We start from the raw sequence: 15,793 nt of genomic DNA, 5'->3' as shown, positions 1-15,793 counted from the left end.
CAAGGTTCGTATCACCATGAAGGGTGGTCTACTTAAAGGTCAAGAAAAGCCGGGAGACGACTGTCATTCCTCCATGTCTATGTTGCTGATATGACCTCCTCCAACTCTAGATGAGCAAACTTGGAATATCACAAATATCTCATGTACCGTGTTCTCCTGTCTCTTTGATGCCTAGCTTTCCTCTTGGATATAGGGTACCTTCTCACTGGTCAGGTTTGCTCCCGCTCGCCTGCATATCGAATACAGTAGTGCTCCCGAAAGATGGCTCTTGCCCAATGCACACCAAAGACGACAATTAGCCGTCTCCCAAGAAGTCCTGGATGACCCTCTTTTTACTCTTCTTATTTATGGTCTTTATCCAAACTCGACCTTTCCTGTCCAAGTACTTGGCGGTTATTCCCCCCTCGAGGCCGCATCACATATTTTGAATCTGGATATTATGTTTGAATTCCGAGAATGATCCTTTCTCCTGCATTCCCTTGACTGACTCACGATCGTCATCGGCCTTCGGCTTTCACATTGTCCCATCTTTTTATTCAGGTGCCTCATAGGCGGACTATTTCATTATTTGGGCACATGCATCATTACTTTGCCAACACTTCCCTTCCTTGGTCCTTTTTCTTCACTGGAAGTATCACCATCAATGTAAATTTTGATGATGAAATGCGCCAATCCTGTAGTGATGGAATGTGCTTGAGGGAGATATGAGTGAGAGAGAATTCCTGGGATGGAGGCGAGCTGGAATGGTCAGAGGAGAGATCGAACAGAAGAGGTAGTGATCGACTAGGGACAAGCTGCTTGAATATGAGTGAGGTAGAGACAATCACGGGGGCCGGGATCGTAGAGAGAAGAGGGGAGTTGGATGTTGATAGGAGATGAGACAATGAGTTTTCAATTATGTAATACTTTCTGGCTGCCCTCCTAAAGTGAGGGCTGCCCTGTTTAAAGGGAGGACAGAAAAGAAGAATGTAACTGGAGCCATCGGTCTCCTCTCTCAATGTCTACTTACCTCTCCCCCTGTGACTGTCTCTACTTCACCATGTCTTCAGGTGGCTTGTTTCTGGTTAATCACTGCCTCATTTGTTAGGCCTCTCTTCGGATCATTGCAGTTTCTACTATCCAACCCTGGGAACATATACACCTTCTAGTCTAGCTCCGTCTCCTGATATGAGCCTACATCAAGGTGCACTGCTTAACTTTTGTTTCCACAGATCAAGGCCATTTTACCCAACATTTGGCTCATATGATATCATATTCTAAACAATATAAACTTATAAAAAAGAGAAAAGAATTTGCAATCCGGAGGATTAAGCAGTGGTCTAATGCACATATAAATCCAATACGCAGAGTGCTACTAAAACTTATCTAACATTTATTGGTCACTGATAAACACTCTCAATATTTTATAATTTGAATTTATTTCTCTGATTTAAGTCAAATATCATCTAATTAGGACAGTACATACTGTTCATTACGTAGACTGGGAAAGTATCTTATTGAGTTTCAGTTGGATAGAATGAAAAAAGTTACTTCGTACTATTCTAAGGAATTAAATCACAATATTTAGGGATTTGACCCTAAATCGTGATGCATAGTCAACATACCTAACTATAACCATTTTATAAATGCTTTGATTTTTTATCCTAAATATATTTTTTATCTTCCATCTACATAACTGATTGACTTGAGTGCAAATATTATGTAACAAGGTGAAAGTAGAGTGCCAGTATATTAGCAGATTCCCTCTTCAATACTTAAATCTCATATTTTGAGTTCATTCTAAATTCAACAAATATCAAACACTCAACTCGTAGTTCGAGGATCAATTCGTACGGATCATGTTTGTTTTTTCTCCATCACCAGATAAATCATTCAAGAAAAAGTACATTTTTGTGAAGTGATATGAAATTAAACTTAATTTAGGATCTGAGACATTTAGAAATAAATTGTTGACACATGTGAGATCTAGGCTTTGCACTGTGTAATAACAGATATGCCCCAAATTTTGCCCTAAATGCTGATAAAAAATCAAGACCACTTCAATGTTGAATATGAGAGACAGTTAAGCTTTGTCAGGTGTTCAATATTGATGACATCCGTTCATCGGGTTATGTTTTAGTCCCAACTATCAAATCTCGGTAACCTTGATCAACATAATATTGTTGAAAATATGACCTGTTATGCACCATCATATTTGTATGCTCACATGGAATATAATTTCAAACTTGATGGTTGTGTTTTGTTTTCCATGTCAGTTTTTGCATGGCAATTTTCATCAAAATTTTTACTCCAATTTGAAAGACATGTTCAGAAGTAATAGTAGAAAGAGAAAACCTATTTTTACTCCAAAAAATAGGAAAAACAACTTGAATTTTCATCTTAACTAGTCTGATGGCGCGGCACAGTCCGAGACCGCAGGATCATCGCTCAAGGAGTCGACATCATCATCGACCCCGCCACAGATTCGCGTCCAGCCCGTACGACAAGCCAAAGCGACGACGCGCGCACCCGGATTCAAATATTCCGGGTAACGACGCGCCATCTTCGGTTCCGTTTACCGCTTTTGCTTTCTACATTTACGTTTTCTTTTGTATTCTCTTTTCTTCGTAACAGCATTGTAGCGAGGGGAAGTTCCCATATGAGGATACCTTCCCCTCCCGTTATCGGGTCCAAACCCATCCCTTTATTTTAGTTTTGTAGCCTTATAAGGGGGCCCATCCACCTCTCTTCTATAAAGGAAGGAGTGGGCGCCCTCCAAAGACTACTCTTTGAATTTGCTTGAAAGAAAACGTTGGAATTTGGAGAGTCCCTCGTTGAGGAAGAAGGAAGGAGGAGGAAGAAGAATGAAGAAGGAGGGAGAAGAAGAAGAAGAGAGGAGAAGGAAGAAAGGAACGCCGCCGCCCGCCGCCAACCCGTGCCGCCGATCGCCAAAGCCGCGCCCCACGCCGCCGCGTTCCGCACCGCCGTGGCCCGCGCCGCCACGCCCCGTATAGCCGGGACCGTAGCCCACCATGATCATAGTCTCCTCTTCGGTGCCAGCCTAGACTGTCGTGCTGCCGCCGCCCTCCGATACTGCCCTTCAGTGCTCCCTCCCCCACGGACTGTTTGAGTCGCCTGCTGCCGTTGACTGCCATCACGAACGACCGTCCCGTCCTCGTCGAGAACACAACGGGCGATACCGAGATAGCTGTCGCCGGACGCGACAAAAGGTACTCCATCCTGCACTCTCGTCTCTTATCTCTTTCAGTATGCTTTCTATTGCCTCCACCACGCTCTGGTTAGACGTAGGTGAGAGGGACAGGCTGAGAAAACAACGAAAGAATACACATGAGTCTTACCTGTCCGGTGTGAGTCGGGTTTCGCCCGTCCCGTGTGAGCAATACGTGCGGGGTTTCGCCGTTCGATCTCGTAGTCGCCCTCCTCCCCTCGGACGATCTCGTAGTCGCCCTCCTCCCCTCGGACGAGGTTCGGGAAGTCTGGACTATCCTCCCCTGGGTGACCCTGTTGAACCCCGGGAATGGCACCCACCGCGAGTCGGCGTTTGCACATACCACATCTAGACTATCACGCCTTCACTCCCATTTCATACCTGTCTGCTATCTATATCGGACGGCGCTCCTACCGTAGTCCGATAGAGACCTCTCTTCGCCGCCGAGTCCATACCCTCGGTGACGACCGGACGACGTCTTGACGACGTCCGGCATCATAGTCATAAACGAAATTAAAACTGGCAGAAGTACATGGTATACAAAAGATATGAAATAACCTAAAGAATCTTAAAGATGACAAAATTAGAACAAAATAACCATTCAATTCACAATTTTTCTGTGGCTATCTTCGTGTAACAAGAGGAACATCCCATTGTGTGAATCCACATTTAAAATTATACGACCCAAATATAGTTTATAAATCCTTCAACCTGACCAATGCAATCCAATGTGTATCAACTCAACAATATCCTGTGTTACACGTTTCTTTTCCTTAATATGTAATACATCGATCAATCGTTGAAAGTTACTTCTTGCTATTTATTGACCATGGTTGTGTGGCTGACTCTGACCTACGGGACCACATAAATTTGTGCTATCCATTGTATGGTTTTATATATCTCAAGGTTATTTTCATCATCCAGTTATCTCTCAAAATGTGGTTTGTATTACTTGATCTCTAGCTCCATATGTTTTGAAGGGAACTAGTTGTTCTTGGCCTATAAGATCAAACTAGAAAATACTGACTTTGTTATTGTTCTCATTTTATTTTGACAATCAAACGTGGTGTAAAAAATTAATTATTTGAATTTAAATTATTTTTACCTTTTGGAAAAATGGATTAGAGGAAGAGAAAAGTACATGTGTTTATCTATTTCCATTGTTGACACCAAAAAACAAATAAATTAGATACATCATGTTTTAGCTGACTAAATCCACTCAATGCAAGTATTATAATAGTCATTTAACTCTTTTATAGTTCACTATTAGATTTTAGTTCAGACCTTTTGCACATCACTAAATTATAGAGAGCTATCCTCTTTTATAAATTTTACACGTGTGGATAGCAAATTTTTTCATTAGCAATTTTTTTGCGTACAGGAAATACACTTAGGACTGAGTAAAATATCTCACAACAAAGAGAGCGGCTTACAGTCTTCTGGGCGTCTTCTTCATGCCTAAACTTTTAATCTTGGGTTCCAAACAGCAGCACAAACTGATAGTCAATCCAAAAATTAATGGAATTTCTCACCAAAAACCAAAAATCAACAAAGAAACAGTGTTTCATTATTTACTGAAAAATGCAAATAAATTCTGGGAAATGAAGTTTCACAACTCCAAAAAATGTAAAAAATGTTGATGTATGATATGTTACTGAGAGGAACACAATGGCGAGATCACCACCATGCTGGACACAGCCGGGGAGATGAGAAACCACCAAAATATTTATCTAGTTAACCCTAATAGTCCTTACAGGTCCTTAACACCAAAAGAGATAGAAAGAGAGTTCCAAGGCCCTTAGACAAGCCCAGGCCCAACCCAGTGGGCCCAAACAAGACAAGTCCTCATCAGGATCTCACTGCTGTAAATGCAGAGAAGAGGACTTCTATGTAGGCTTTGATATTATTCACCGGGGTCCGGTTGGACCGGACCGGATGGCCGGTCCACCATTTCCAGGGGGACCCATCGGCCGGTCCGAATCCTGTCTGAACGTCAGATCGGACCCATACCGGTTTATGTTAAAAAAAATTATTAATTGCTTTGTCAGGTTGGTCAAACCTACTCTCCCGAGCTTTGAGCCTTGCCTCTCAACCCCCCCCCCCCCAACCCCGTCAAACGCACTCCCCATTGCCCGCCACCCCCGCGCTCCTCCGCAGCCCCCCCGTCATCTGCCTCCCCTCGCAGACCCCGCTCTCTCGCCGCCGCCCCCTTCCCCCCAAACTCTCATCACCGCCCCACCTCCCCCTGCTCTCTCGCCACCGCCCCACCCCCTCCGCTGCTGCCACACACACACCCCCGCACCACCGGCCCCCCCTTCCTCCCCCCTCCGCCCCACCGCTGGTACTCTTATTTCTTACTATGTTGGTTAATACTTCTAATCTTCCTTTCTTATCCTTCTGGTTTTCTTTTCTTCCATTCTTATTCTCTTCTTCTTTTTGTATTTTATTATTCTCTTCTTCCTTTCTTCTTTCTTTGATCTTATCTTCTTCTTCTTTTTACTATTCCTTTTTGTGTCTTCTCTTCTTTGTTGTATTCCTCTTTTACTCTTTCTTCTCTTCTGATCTTCATTACTTCTTTTCTTCCTATATTCTTATTTTCCTTCTGATTTTCATCTTCCTTTCTTCTTATAATCACTTCTGGTCTTCTTTATTATTCTCTTCTCTTTTTATCTTCATCCTTTTTTCTCTTATCCCTTATCTTCTTCTTTTATTCTTCTTTTCCGCTTTTTTTCTTCTTCATTTTTTTCATTTTTTATCTTCTTATTTTTTCTTCTCTTCTCCTCCTTTTATTCTCCTTTTATTCTTCTTATTTTCATCTTCCTTCCTCTTTATTGTTCTCTTCTTCTTTTATTCATCTTATTTTCATTTTCCTTTATTTTTATTGTCCTCTTCTTCTTTTTTCTTCTTCTTTATACTAGAATCTCTTTTTTCATGTTCTAGTTGGTTTTGTTTTGGTACTATTATTTCTTATTATGTTGGTCAATATTCTTGCATTATCTCATCTTGATTAGTTTTTCTATTATTTCTTCTCTAAGTTCCAAGTCAAATCAGTTTTGAATTCATGGATTTGGGTGAAGACCATGTACTGGACATTGCAAGAACTGATTTAGAGATAATGGATGACTCCCCGACTTCCCATCATCTTATAGTACTATATTAAAAATAGTGACGGTAACTACAAATGCAAACTTTGAAAAAGAACAAATAGAATATTGACCAGGGATAAGACGGGCAGCACATCAAAGTTATGGAAGCACCTAAAATGGCATATCAAGGAATAGAATGACTTAAAGCCTCCTACTGATGTGAAACCTATCTCACGTTATTTTACAAAGACTGCAAGGTATTCAAGCACATCTCCGAAAGAAGCAAAAGCACTTCTGTTGGACCTTGTTGTGAGTTTGGATCTACTATTCTCACTTGTCGATCATCCAAAATTTAAGAATGTTTTAACCTTCTACGTAGAAAGTGATGATGCATTTATTCCAAGCTCCATGACTGTACGACGCACAACAACTGAAAATTTTATGCATGAAAAGTCAAAGCTAAAAGAAGTACTCAAGCCAATAGAAAAAATGTTACTCATGATGGACACTTGGAGAACCTCAAACTGTGTAGCTATACTTGGGATCACTTTTCATTGGATTGATACAACATGGATACTTTTTGAATGAGTTCTAAGTGTTTACCAATTAGTTGGTTCTCACCAAGGTGCTTACTTGGTAGAGGCAGTGCACAATGTGTTGAAGGACTATAATCTCACAAACAAGGTATGCCATCATTAATTTTTATTATTTTAATTACATATTTGAATTTTTTTCCTTTTTTCATAGGTTCTCACCATCACAACTAACAATGCCAGTAATAATAAAACCATGACTGAAATAGAAAGGTTCATGAAGGGTTCTGGTTTAGACTTCACCGACCAATATCACACACCATGCATGGCACATGTTCTAAATTTGGTTGTTCAAAGAGGCCTAAACGAGCTAGGGATTTAAGGTTCTTAACTTTTTCTAATAAAAATCCTTATTTTGAAAAACATTTAGCACATAATTTGACTCACATTACAGGCGCAAAAAGCTCACTTTGTTAAGATGTTGACGACCAAAATATGCTCCTTAATAGTACTCAGCTTTCATTCAAAGAAATTCTATATAGACTTTGAAGACTTGTCATTGCAGCTAGAACGTCACCACAAAGTGTTCACCACAATCATACTTTATGCCATGATTTGGGCATGGAAAATCAAAACTTGCTCATTGAAGATGTGCCCACCAGGTGGAACTCTACATATGAAATGATTGAAGCAGCTTACGAGAAGATAATTGTGTTAGACAAGGTGGCAAGTGATTATCTAAACAAAAACAAAGTGATTATCAATCATGGCTGAAGCGTGGGATCTCTTGAAAATATTTCCTGAAGAACTAGAAGGCTTTCGTGATGCGACTAACATCCTTTCACCGTCACAAACCATTACAATATCTACTGTTTTGAGGGCGCATTAACTTCTGTTAGATCAATCAGATTCTGATATTCGCGTGCTGGACTATATGCATCCTGAACTCTAAAGGTCACCAAGCAAGGAACAAACAAGGTCACTTAAAATTGCATATGGTGTAATGAAGGAGAAATTGATACATAATCAACATCACTTGAATTTAAAGCCAATGTTCCCCGTTGCGACAATGTTAGACCCATTAAAGAAGCTTGAGTTTATTCCCATAATGAAAAAAAATTTAGCTCAATAAAGTGTCCAGCTCTTTAACTTCAACAAACCAATAAACTGTTAAAGAACAACCATCTATACTCGCAAAGTGCTCAAAATTAATGGTTGCATTGATGGAGCCTGAAAAAACAAGTACAAGACCAATTCAAAGATCCACTAGAGATGAATTAGATAAATACTTGAAATAGCCTTGCATTGGTCCTTGTGATGACCCCCTCAAACGGTTGTCTGAAGTTGGGTCTGCAAAATATCCACGTCTTGTAGCTGTCGCAAAGGAGTTCCTCCCTGTTTGTGCTTCGAGTGCGCCACCAGAGTGTCTCTTTTCAGCAGGAAGAGGAATTGTCACTTTCAAAATAGGATGGTTATCTGTAGAATCTATATCCATATTGATGACTTTAAAATGTTGGGCTTATAAAGCCTATGAGGAGAACAAAGAGGAAGATGGTGAAGTGGAGGAAATTTCAAAGGATGACGATGAAGACTAAAAGTTTTGTGATCATTTTGTGGTGTTATTATTAATGAAAATTTAGATTATCTTTTCTATTTGCGTGTTGCTTAATTATGATGTATGTCTGATAAGTCGAAAATGAGTCATGTAATTATACATATTTTAACGGCATTTTGGGATCATTTCATGTGTATTTACCCAATTTTATGAAATATTGCATTTCATGCATAAATAGAGCAAATGATAAAAATGTTGCATTTTAATGTCATTTTATGCATGTTATACAATTTAAATATTTTTTTAGTTGAACTATACATACCTTTTTCAATTTTCTCATGTTCTATTTAGTATGGTGTCTATGAAATTGCAGGGGCGAAATCCGTATTGAATTTGAAGAAAGAAATAGGGAAAATTAATGAGAAAGAGAAATAAATGCAAAAAAATGGCCTTATTGGGCCTGCTAAGTAGCAAACCAAACGACAGGCTTCAAGACAGCAGCCAGGGCCATTAAGCATAGAGCACTCAAGTCGGCCCAGCCGCCGGCAAAGCCAACTCACAAGGAGCCTAAAGCGCAGGCTCAAATGATGCCCAGCATAGGTCCAAGGACGTCGCGCACGAGGGGTATGGGTATTATTTTATTTCAGTTGATGAAAACTGCAAAAGAATATACAGTGCTTTCTTTTTTAGAAGTTTTCAATATTGGTTAACGTTTCTTTCAGTCGCATCAGGTCGGGCCACAAAACGAGAATATGATTGGGGCCCAACGGGCCGCGATCTCAAGGAAATAAGAAAAAAAAAGATACTGGGCTTCGAGCAGACCCGGTCCGAAGTCTGTATCATTTCGGGTTTTTTAAAATAAGAGGTCTAGACTTTATCCTTCTGATCTTCTCAAGGAAGATCGGACGGCGAGATCAGCCTCTTGTTATATAATATTTTTGTTTCATATTTTGCAGGCCTTTGATTGGCCGCGCTCACTGACGAGGAATGTGAGACCCCTCGGCGACGAATCAGAGAAGGTGACGTGGACAAAACTCTTCGCAGCCGTCAATCCCGAATGAGGCCCATTGAACAACCAGGGAGAGTTTGGTCCAACGCCGCCCCTGGCCGAGGCTGTCCGGACGGTGGTTGATGGCCGGCGGGTGGGGGGCCCGCCAGGCCATCCAACGGCGTGGGAGGACCCCCAAGTCCGCCCCCCTCCATCGGACGGCCTAAGCCATTAAAAGGGGATAGAGAACCCCAATTCAGGCATCTCCGGCCGCAAGAAAAGAAGGGATGGCGGAGGACTCTCACAGGTGACCCAGTAGCCGGCGAGGTGCCGTGACACGCCTCTAAAGGCTCAAAGGACTCTTGAGAAGATCTCGGAGGTCAAATCATCATCGAGTCACACCCGGACGGAGGAGGAGAGCAGGTGAACAACTAAACAGAAGCTCCACGATAGCATTCGGCGCTGCTATCCCTGTTCTCCGAATCAGGGCATTCAGTGAGATCTAATCTTCGTAGATAGATCCCTTATATATCCGTTTTGATCTTAGCGGAAAGTTTTACCAAACATTTCACCATACAGTGCAATTTCAATCGATTTTGATTCGCAGATTTTGTTGTGGCATTTCATCAAACACCTAGTGTGTTCGATCAATATTCTTCGATTTAACTAAGCTCTACCCCATTCAACCTTATAAAAACATTGAAAATATATCCCATCTTCTTTTGAGCATTCTGTCGAACATCTCACAGGCGTTCGACAGAATCAACCTTTTTATCTTCCTTACTACTCGAAATCTATCGGGCATTCTGTCGAACACCTCCGGGCGTTCAACATAAACACCCTCTTCCCTTTATAAAATCCATATAAAAATATATATATATATATACTTACTATTAATTAAATAACATACCATATATTTCTTCTTCGACCCCTTTCAGGCATTTGGTCGAACACCTCTCGGGTGTTCGACTAAATCGACCCACTACCTCTTAAATCGACCCATATTTCCTTAATTCGACCCCTTAAAATACTACACAAAATTCATAAATCACATAAAAATATATATAGGATACCTAAACTAATTCTGAGGAGTATTCTAAACTTATAGGTCTATTAGGTCCTATTAATACATCCTTATCCCTTCTCCATATCTCTCTATTCCTCTTACTTAGTATATTATAGTTAAATAATTACTCATTACTCTCTCTATACTTATAATTACTTAGAGAAGTCACATTCCTTCTATCTAACTCCTTATTATTCTCTCTCTTATTAAACTGTCTTATTAATACTTATCTATCTTTACACTAACTAGGTTCTTATCCTTCTTAAATATAATATCTAATTCCTTACTTCCGTATTACTCTTAGTATCTCTAGTACATATAAATATGATCTAGATATTTTATCTTCTCTATTTATCTTATTAAACTAATATTGCCTATACTTTATTGTTGATCATGGCTTCTTATTCTTCTTACCTCTAGTATTATTACTATAATTTATTAACTAATAACTCAACTATTGAATCTACACCTAAAGGCCAATCCTTGTGGAGACGACCTTACTCTCACGTATATATCTTTGAGTAAGTTTCTATTTTTACATATTTATTTGATTGAAGGCAAATTAAATTTACAACGACAATTAAAATTAACACCGCAATTTGCCATCATCAATGTCTATGCTTCTTTTAGGTTGTAGCAGCAAGGTGGTGCCAAAGTAATGTTACGTTGGAGGTTGTGCAGCAATTGAACTGAAGAGAGCTAGAAAGCAACATCTAAATGGTGTTTTTCACTTTCCAAGATGGATATTGTTAATTGCCTTGTAATGCCATATTCTTTTAGGAAAAGTTCTTGCCAAATTTTCATCTTTGACTTTAATTTTGACTTTGATAAGTCAATTTGACGGGACTGAAACCGGACCAAACTTCAGGTAAGGTTTAGGTCCATACCAAAAACTGGACTGGTCCGGGACCGTCAAACCCTACTTTGTGATTCAGAAATAGAAAAATGCAGAAATAGAATTTTTTCCGGGTAGAACTCCAAAGAATGTAGGTTTGAGCTTGGTTCATTATTTTCCGGAGACAACCTTCTACTTCAAACAAAAAATATGTGCCAGCGCATTAATAGATATGTCAAATCTGGTTCATACAGGAGGCAGTTTTGTGTGCACCTCAGCTCGAGGAGCCTGGTGAAAGAATTCTTCTCTGTTCGGCCTTAGGCATCCAAAATAGAGGCAGGCACCGTGGCAGCCCTCTTAAGGAACCCAGCGAAGGAAACTTCATACCCAGCATGAGAAAGTCTTCAAAGAGGGGTTCAGTAACATCTGATCTTCCCCTTAAGAACAACACCCATTTCATGAATATGACTCTGGTCTGCTCGCAAGACACAATTCATGCAGTTCATTGAGCAGCCACTCTTCGCCGGTACGACCTCCCAAAACAAGAACCCGGGTGCCGCCGACCACACAAGTGCTGTGGCCCCATGCAAACTTTGGGGGCTCCCCTGGAACATTCAAGGCCCTCCACAAGGGCTTCTCATCGGACGGGTCCAACAGATAGAGCTGCGACTGCGAGTGCAGACCAGCCATGGACCCGCCGAAGACTATAATTCTCCCACAAGGCAGGCTGACAGAGACATGGTCGAGCCTCGGAGGCGGCCCATCACATCCCAGTTCTCTCCACTGGGGAAGCTCCTCTTCCAAGTCTATAATGTACGCATCACATGATCTTAACCTCAGGGATCCACTCTTAGCCAGGCCTCCGAACATCAGTATCTTCTTCTTCTGGTAAACGGACAGAGTGTGGCCCAGTCTCGAAGGCGGCACCCAAGGGGTGACTATCTCCTTCCAAACGGGCCTCTCCTTGTTCAAGTCCAGCAGAAAAGTATCGCTTAGAAGAACCCCGGACTCCGAGCACCCCCCCGAGACTATAAGCTTAGACCCGTCGACAGTGCATGAGCCATGCCAGGACCTGGGCGAAGGAGGACCCTCTCCTAGAACTTTCTTCCAATCTGGCTGCTGGGCATCCAAGTTTAGTACGAAGACGTCGTTCAGCAGGCCTTGTCTCCCGCACCCGCCGAAGAGCACAAGCCAGGAGTCGTTCAGACAGGAGAGAGAGTGCCCCCATCTTCCTGGCGGGGACGAGGCGACTTTCACTTGGCGCCACTCTGGAGAGGCGGCTTCGAGGTTCAGGACGTAAGTGTCGTTCATCGGCTGCATGTTAATGCCTTCTCCCCCGAAGAGGACGACGCGGTTTCCCACAGCGCAGGCGCTGAAGTTGCAGCGGGAAGGTTCAATTCTGCCTCCAATGGTGAATTTCCTCCACGCTGCGGCCTCGAGGGTGGTCAATTCTCGGGCGAGGCGGCCCCATCCAAGTCTCTTGTTGCTTAGCTCCAATTTGACTGTTACTTCTTTTCCCCAGGCGTTTTGGCAGACCATCTTTCTGAGGCTCTCGTTCTTGGTCAAGGTTCGAAGTCTCATGCAGGCTGACCCGACCGAAGCTACGTCACGAGGAGAGAGACATGATAAGATGTTGTAGGCTAATACTTCGTCGGAGAGTTGAAGGATGCCGCATGAATCCTTTTGCTGTTTGACTTGGGTTTTATCTGGCCGATCGGTTTTCTGCTTTGAAATCTGCTCGAAAACGGGATATGATAGCTCGTTGAGATCGAGTTTTGCTTCGGAAAATATCTGAATGCCTATGACGTGCGTGACGATGCCGTCGTCTCCGTGGATGGGTATCAGTCTCAGCTTGTTTACCAGAGGAGTGCCGTCCTTGTGGAAGTTGAGCAGCTCGCCGTTGAATTCAATCCCTTCATCAAGACATCTACGCATTTCTGAGACCACAACAGGATCAACTAAAGGGTGCCTCCTCTGAGCTAGTGGATCTCGAAATTGCAAGAATCGGCTGGTGAAATGAATGGCAAATTAAAAATTAGTGATCACCAAAGAAGAGGTCGTGTAGTTATAGGATTGAAACATAATACAAGAGCAGTATAATCAGAGCCCAATTCATGCAGAAGAAATGAATGATGATGTAATATTTTATCATCAAACGCTGTCAAATAATGCACGGATAACCTCGAGAAATTTGAAGCACATCAAAAATTTTAATGAATGAATGACACTGGGCCTGATCTCTTTGGGGAGGTTCAAGATAAAATTCATCAAAAGCAGTGGTCATAATCGTGGTTCAATTTACATTTTTCAGCGAAAAGGATACCATCAAATTTAGAGGAATGAGTTCAGATCTGCAGCGGCAATTTTCACGGTTATCTGCGCAAAGATCATGCTTGTACATAGAGATAAAATAGTTCAAATGAATTATATCAAATCATCTAATCAAATAACTCTATCAATTTGTACACAGGGAACCTGAAGAAATTTAAAGCCCACAGAATATTTCATTGCACTAAGATCGACGAGATGAATACATTCTCTAATGAATGTTAAAAAATCAAGGCATGATTATGCAGAGTTATGCACAGGAAACCTCGAGAAATTCACAGCACGCCGAATACTTGATTGCACCATGATCAACAAGATGTATACATTCTCTAATGAATGTTAGAAAATTAAGGCACAATTATGCGTGAGGAAGAAACTGTCAACGCCACAAGCAACAAAACAAAAAACATGAACACTAAAACTGATCTCTTAAGGGAAAATTCGACAGATCTATTCACGAAAATTCGATGAAGAAACAATCAAAACAGAGGAAAAATCCTTAATCCTCCGTTCCCTACTCATCAATTCCTGCCGATAACTTCATCAGCGCAGTGTACCGCGTAGATTTCGAAGACGTTGTTTAAAAAAAATTACAATCTCTAATTACAGTTCAATAATCGAGAAAAAAACAGCAAAATATGACAACGCGACTGATCTAATTGCGTAAATTCAAGAAAAAACGATCAAAACAGAGGAAAAATCTTCAATCTTCACCAATCCTGCCGAGCACTTCGTCAGAGCAGTATGCCATGAAGATCTCGAAGACGGCGTTTAAAAAATTATAAAATCTCTAATATAAAACGGCAAGAAATATAAAAACCGCGACTGATCTATTAAAGCTCATTCAAATAAAACGATAAAAATCCTCAATCCTCACCAATTCCTGCCGAGAACTTCGTCAGCGCAGTATGCCATGCAGATCTCGGTGACGGCGTTGAAAAAATTATGCAATCTCTAATTAAAATTAGCAAAACAATAAAAAAGCAGAAAAATGTAAACCGCGACTGATATTCAAGTTCATTAGAAAAAAAAACGATCAAAACCGAGGGCAAATCCTCAATCCTCACCAATTCCTGCCGATAACTTCGTCAACGTGGTATGCCACGCAGATCTCGAAGGCGGTTTAACAAAATTATGCAATCTCTAATTTCGATGAACAAACCGAGAAAAAAACAGCAAAAACTATAAAGCCGCGACTGATCTATTCAAGCTCATTCGAGAAAAAAAAGGATCAAACAGAGGAAAATTCATCAATCCCCAATCCTCACCAATTCCTGCCGAGAACTTCGTCAGCGCGGTATCCCGTGCAGATCTCGAAGACGGTGTTGACGTATATAATCGGAGAATCCGGCTCCATCGCGTCCGACACGACGAACGACGTCGCAATCCGCGGTTGATAGAACAATCCTGGCAATTCCTGCTCCTCTTCTTCCTCTTCTTCAACCTCTTCATCTTCTTCATCTTCTTCCGTTCTCCATCTCCATCGCTGCTCCACCGATCGCTTCAATCTCTTCGTCTCCGTCCCCCACTCTTCCTCCTCCGCCACCATGTCTCCCATCTCTCTCTTTCTCTCTCTAGAAATTTGAATCGCGCGGCGGTATTTATAGCTGCCACGATCCAGTAACAACCTCGGTGGAGCTCTTACGAGACGCAGAGGGTACTGAATTGACGAATCTGCCCCTGTTTTGAGCGACAGAAAATCCTGAATTTCTGAGAATTTTTAAAGGGTATTTTCGTCATTAATGAATTCTGTGATGGGAAAATATCCCCGGTGGGCCCCACTCGAAATATCAGCTGACCACATATCACGGTTTGGATATTTACGACCTCCATGGCAGCCACGTAAAGCGGCGTATGGACGAAAAGACCCCTCTAATCTTAGTACTTTGAAAATCAGTAACATTATTCTTATGAATTCGGGAAGGGTATTTTTGTCATTTATGTTGCTGTAACGGAAAATATCTCGCGTGGTCCCCACCCCAAATATCTCCCCGTAGATATTTTTCCATCGCAGCAGGTGGCACAATTTATATTTTTCTAATTTCTGATATTAATTATTAATTTATTTCAAGGGAGAAATGATGAAACACCCAGTTTAGTTATATATACAGATATTTGTTCGTAATAAATGACTTACATTGCATGCATGCATACATAAATAGTAATGAACATGCATGAATGAATTCTGACATAC

The 15,793-nt window shown here is 41.4% G+C and overlaps 1 protein-coding gene across 2 annotated transcripts; it reads right to left on the bottom strand.

Moving 5' to 3' along the window:
• Positions 1 to 11,467: 11,467 nt before the first annotated feature.
• On the bottom strand, positions 11,468 to 15,186 carry FKF1 (flavin-binding, kelch repeat, f box 1). Of its 2 annotated transcripts, none has more exons than XM_078573352.1 (2): positions 14,868 to 15,186; positions 11,468 to 13,279 (listed from the first exon to the last, which is right to left on the bottom strand). In XM_078573352.1, exons 1-2 carry the CDS (start codon positions 15,155 to 15,157, stop codon positions 11,728 to 11,730), a joined length of 1,842 nt encoding a protein of 613 aa, XP_078429478.1. In that variant the 5' UTR covers positions 15,158 to 15,186; the 3' UTR covers positions 11,468 to 11,727. The 2 variants fall into 2 exon arrangements, with proteins under 2 accessions (XP_078429478.1, XP_078429479.1); XM_078573353.1 differs by lacking the exon at positions 14,868 to 15,186 and adding an exon at positions 14,477 to 14,852.
• Between the last annotated feature and the right edge of the window lie 607 nt (positions 15,187 to 15,793).

Source organism: Wolffia australiana, chromosome 4 (assembly GCF_029677425.1).
Source record: "Wolffia australiana isolate 7733 chromosome 4, ASM2967742v1".
NCBI classification, from domain to species: domain Eukaryota; kingdom Viridiplantae; phylum Streptophyta; class Magnoliopsida; order Alismatales; family Araceae; genus Wolffia; species Wolffia australiana.
Note: the sequence above shows the minus strand (reverse complement) of the source record. Positions and strands in the feature narration are given on the sequence as shown.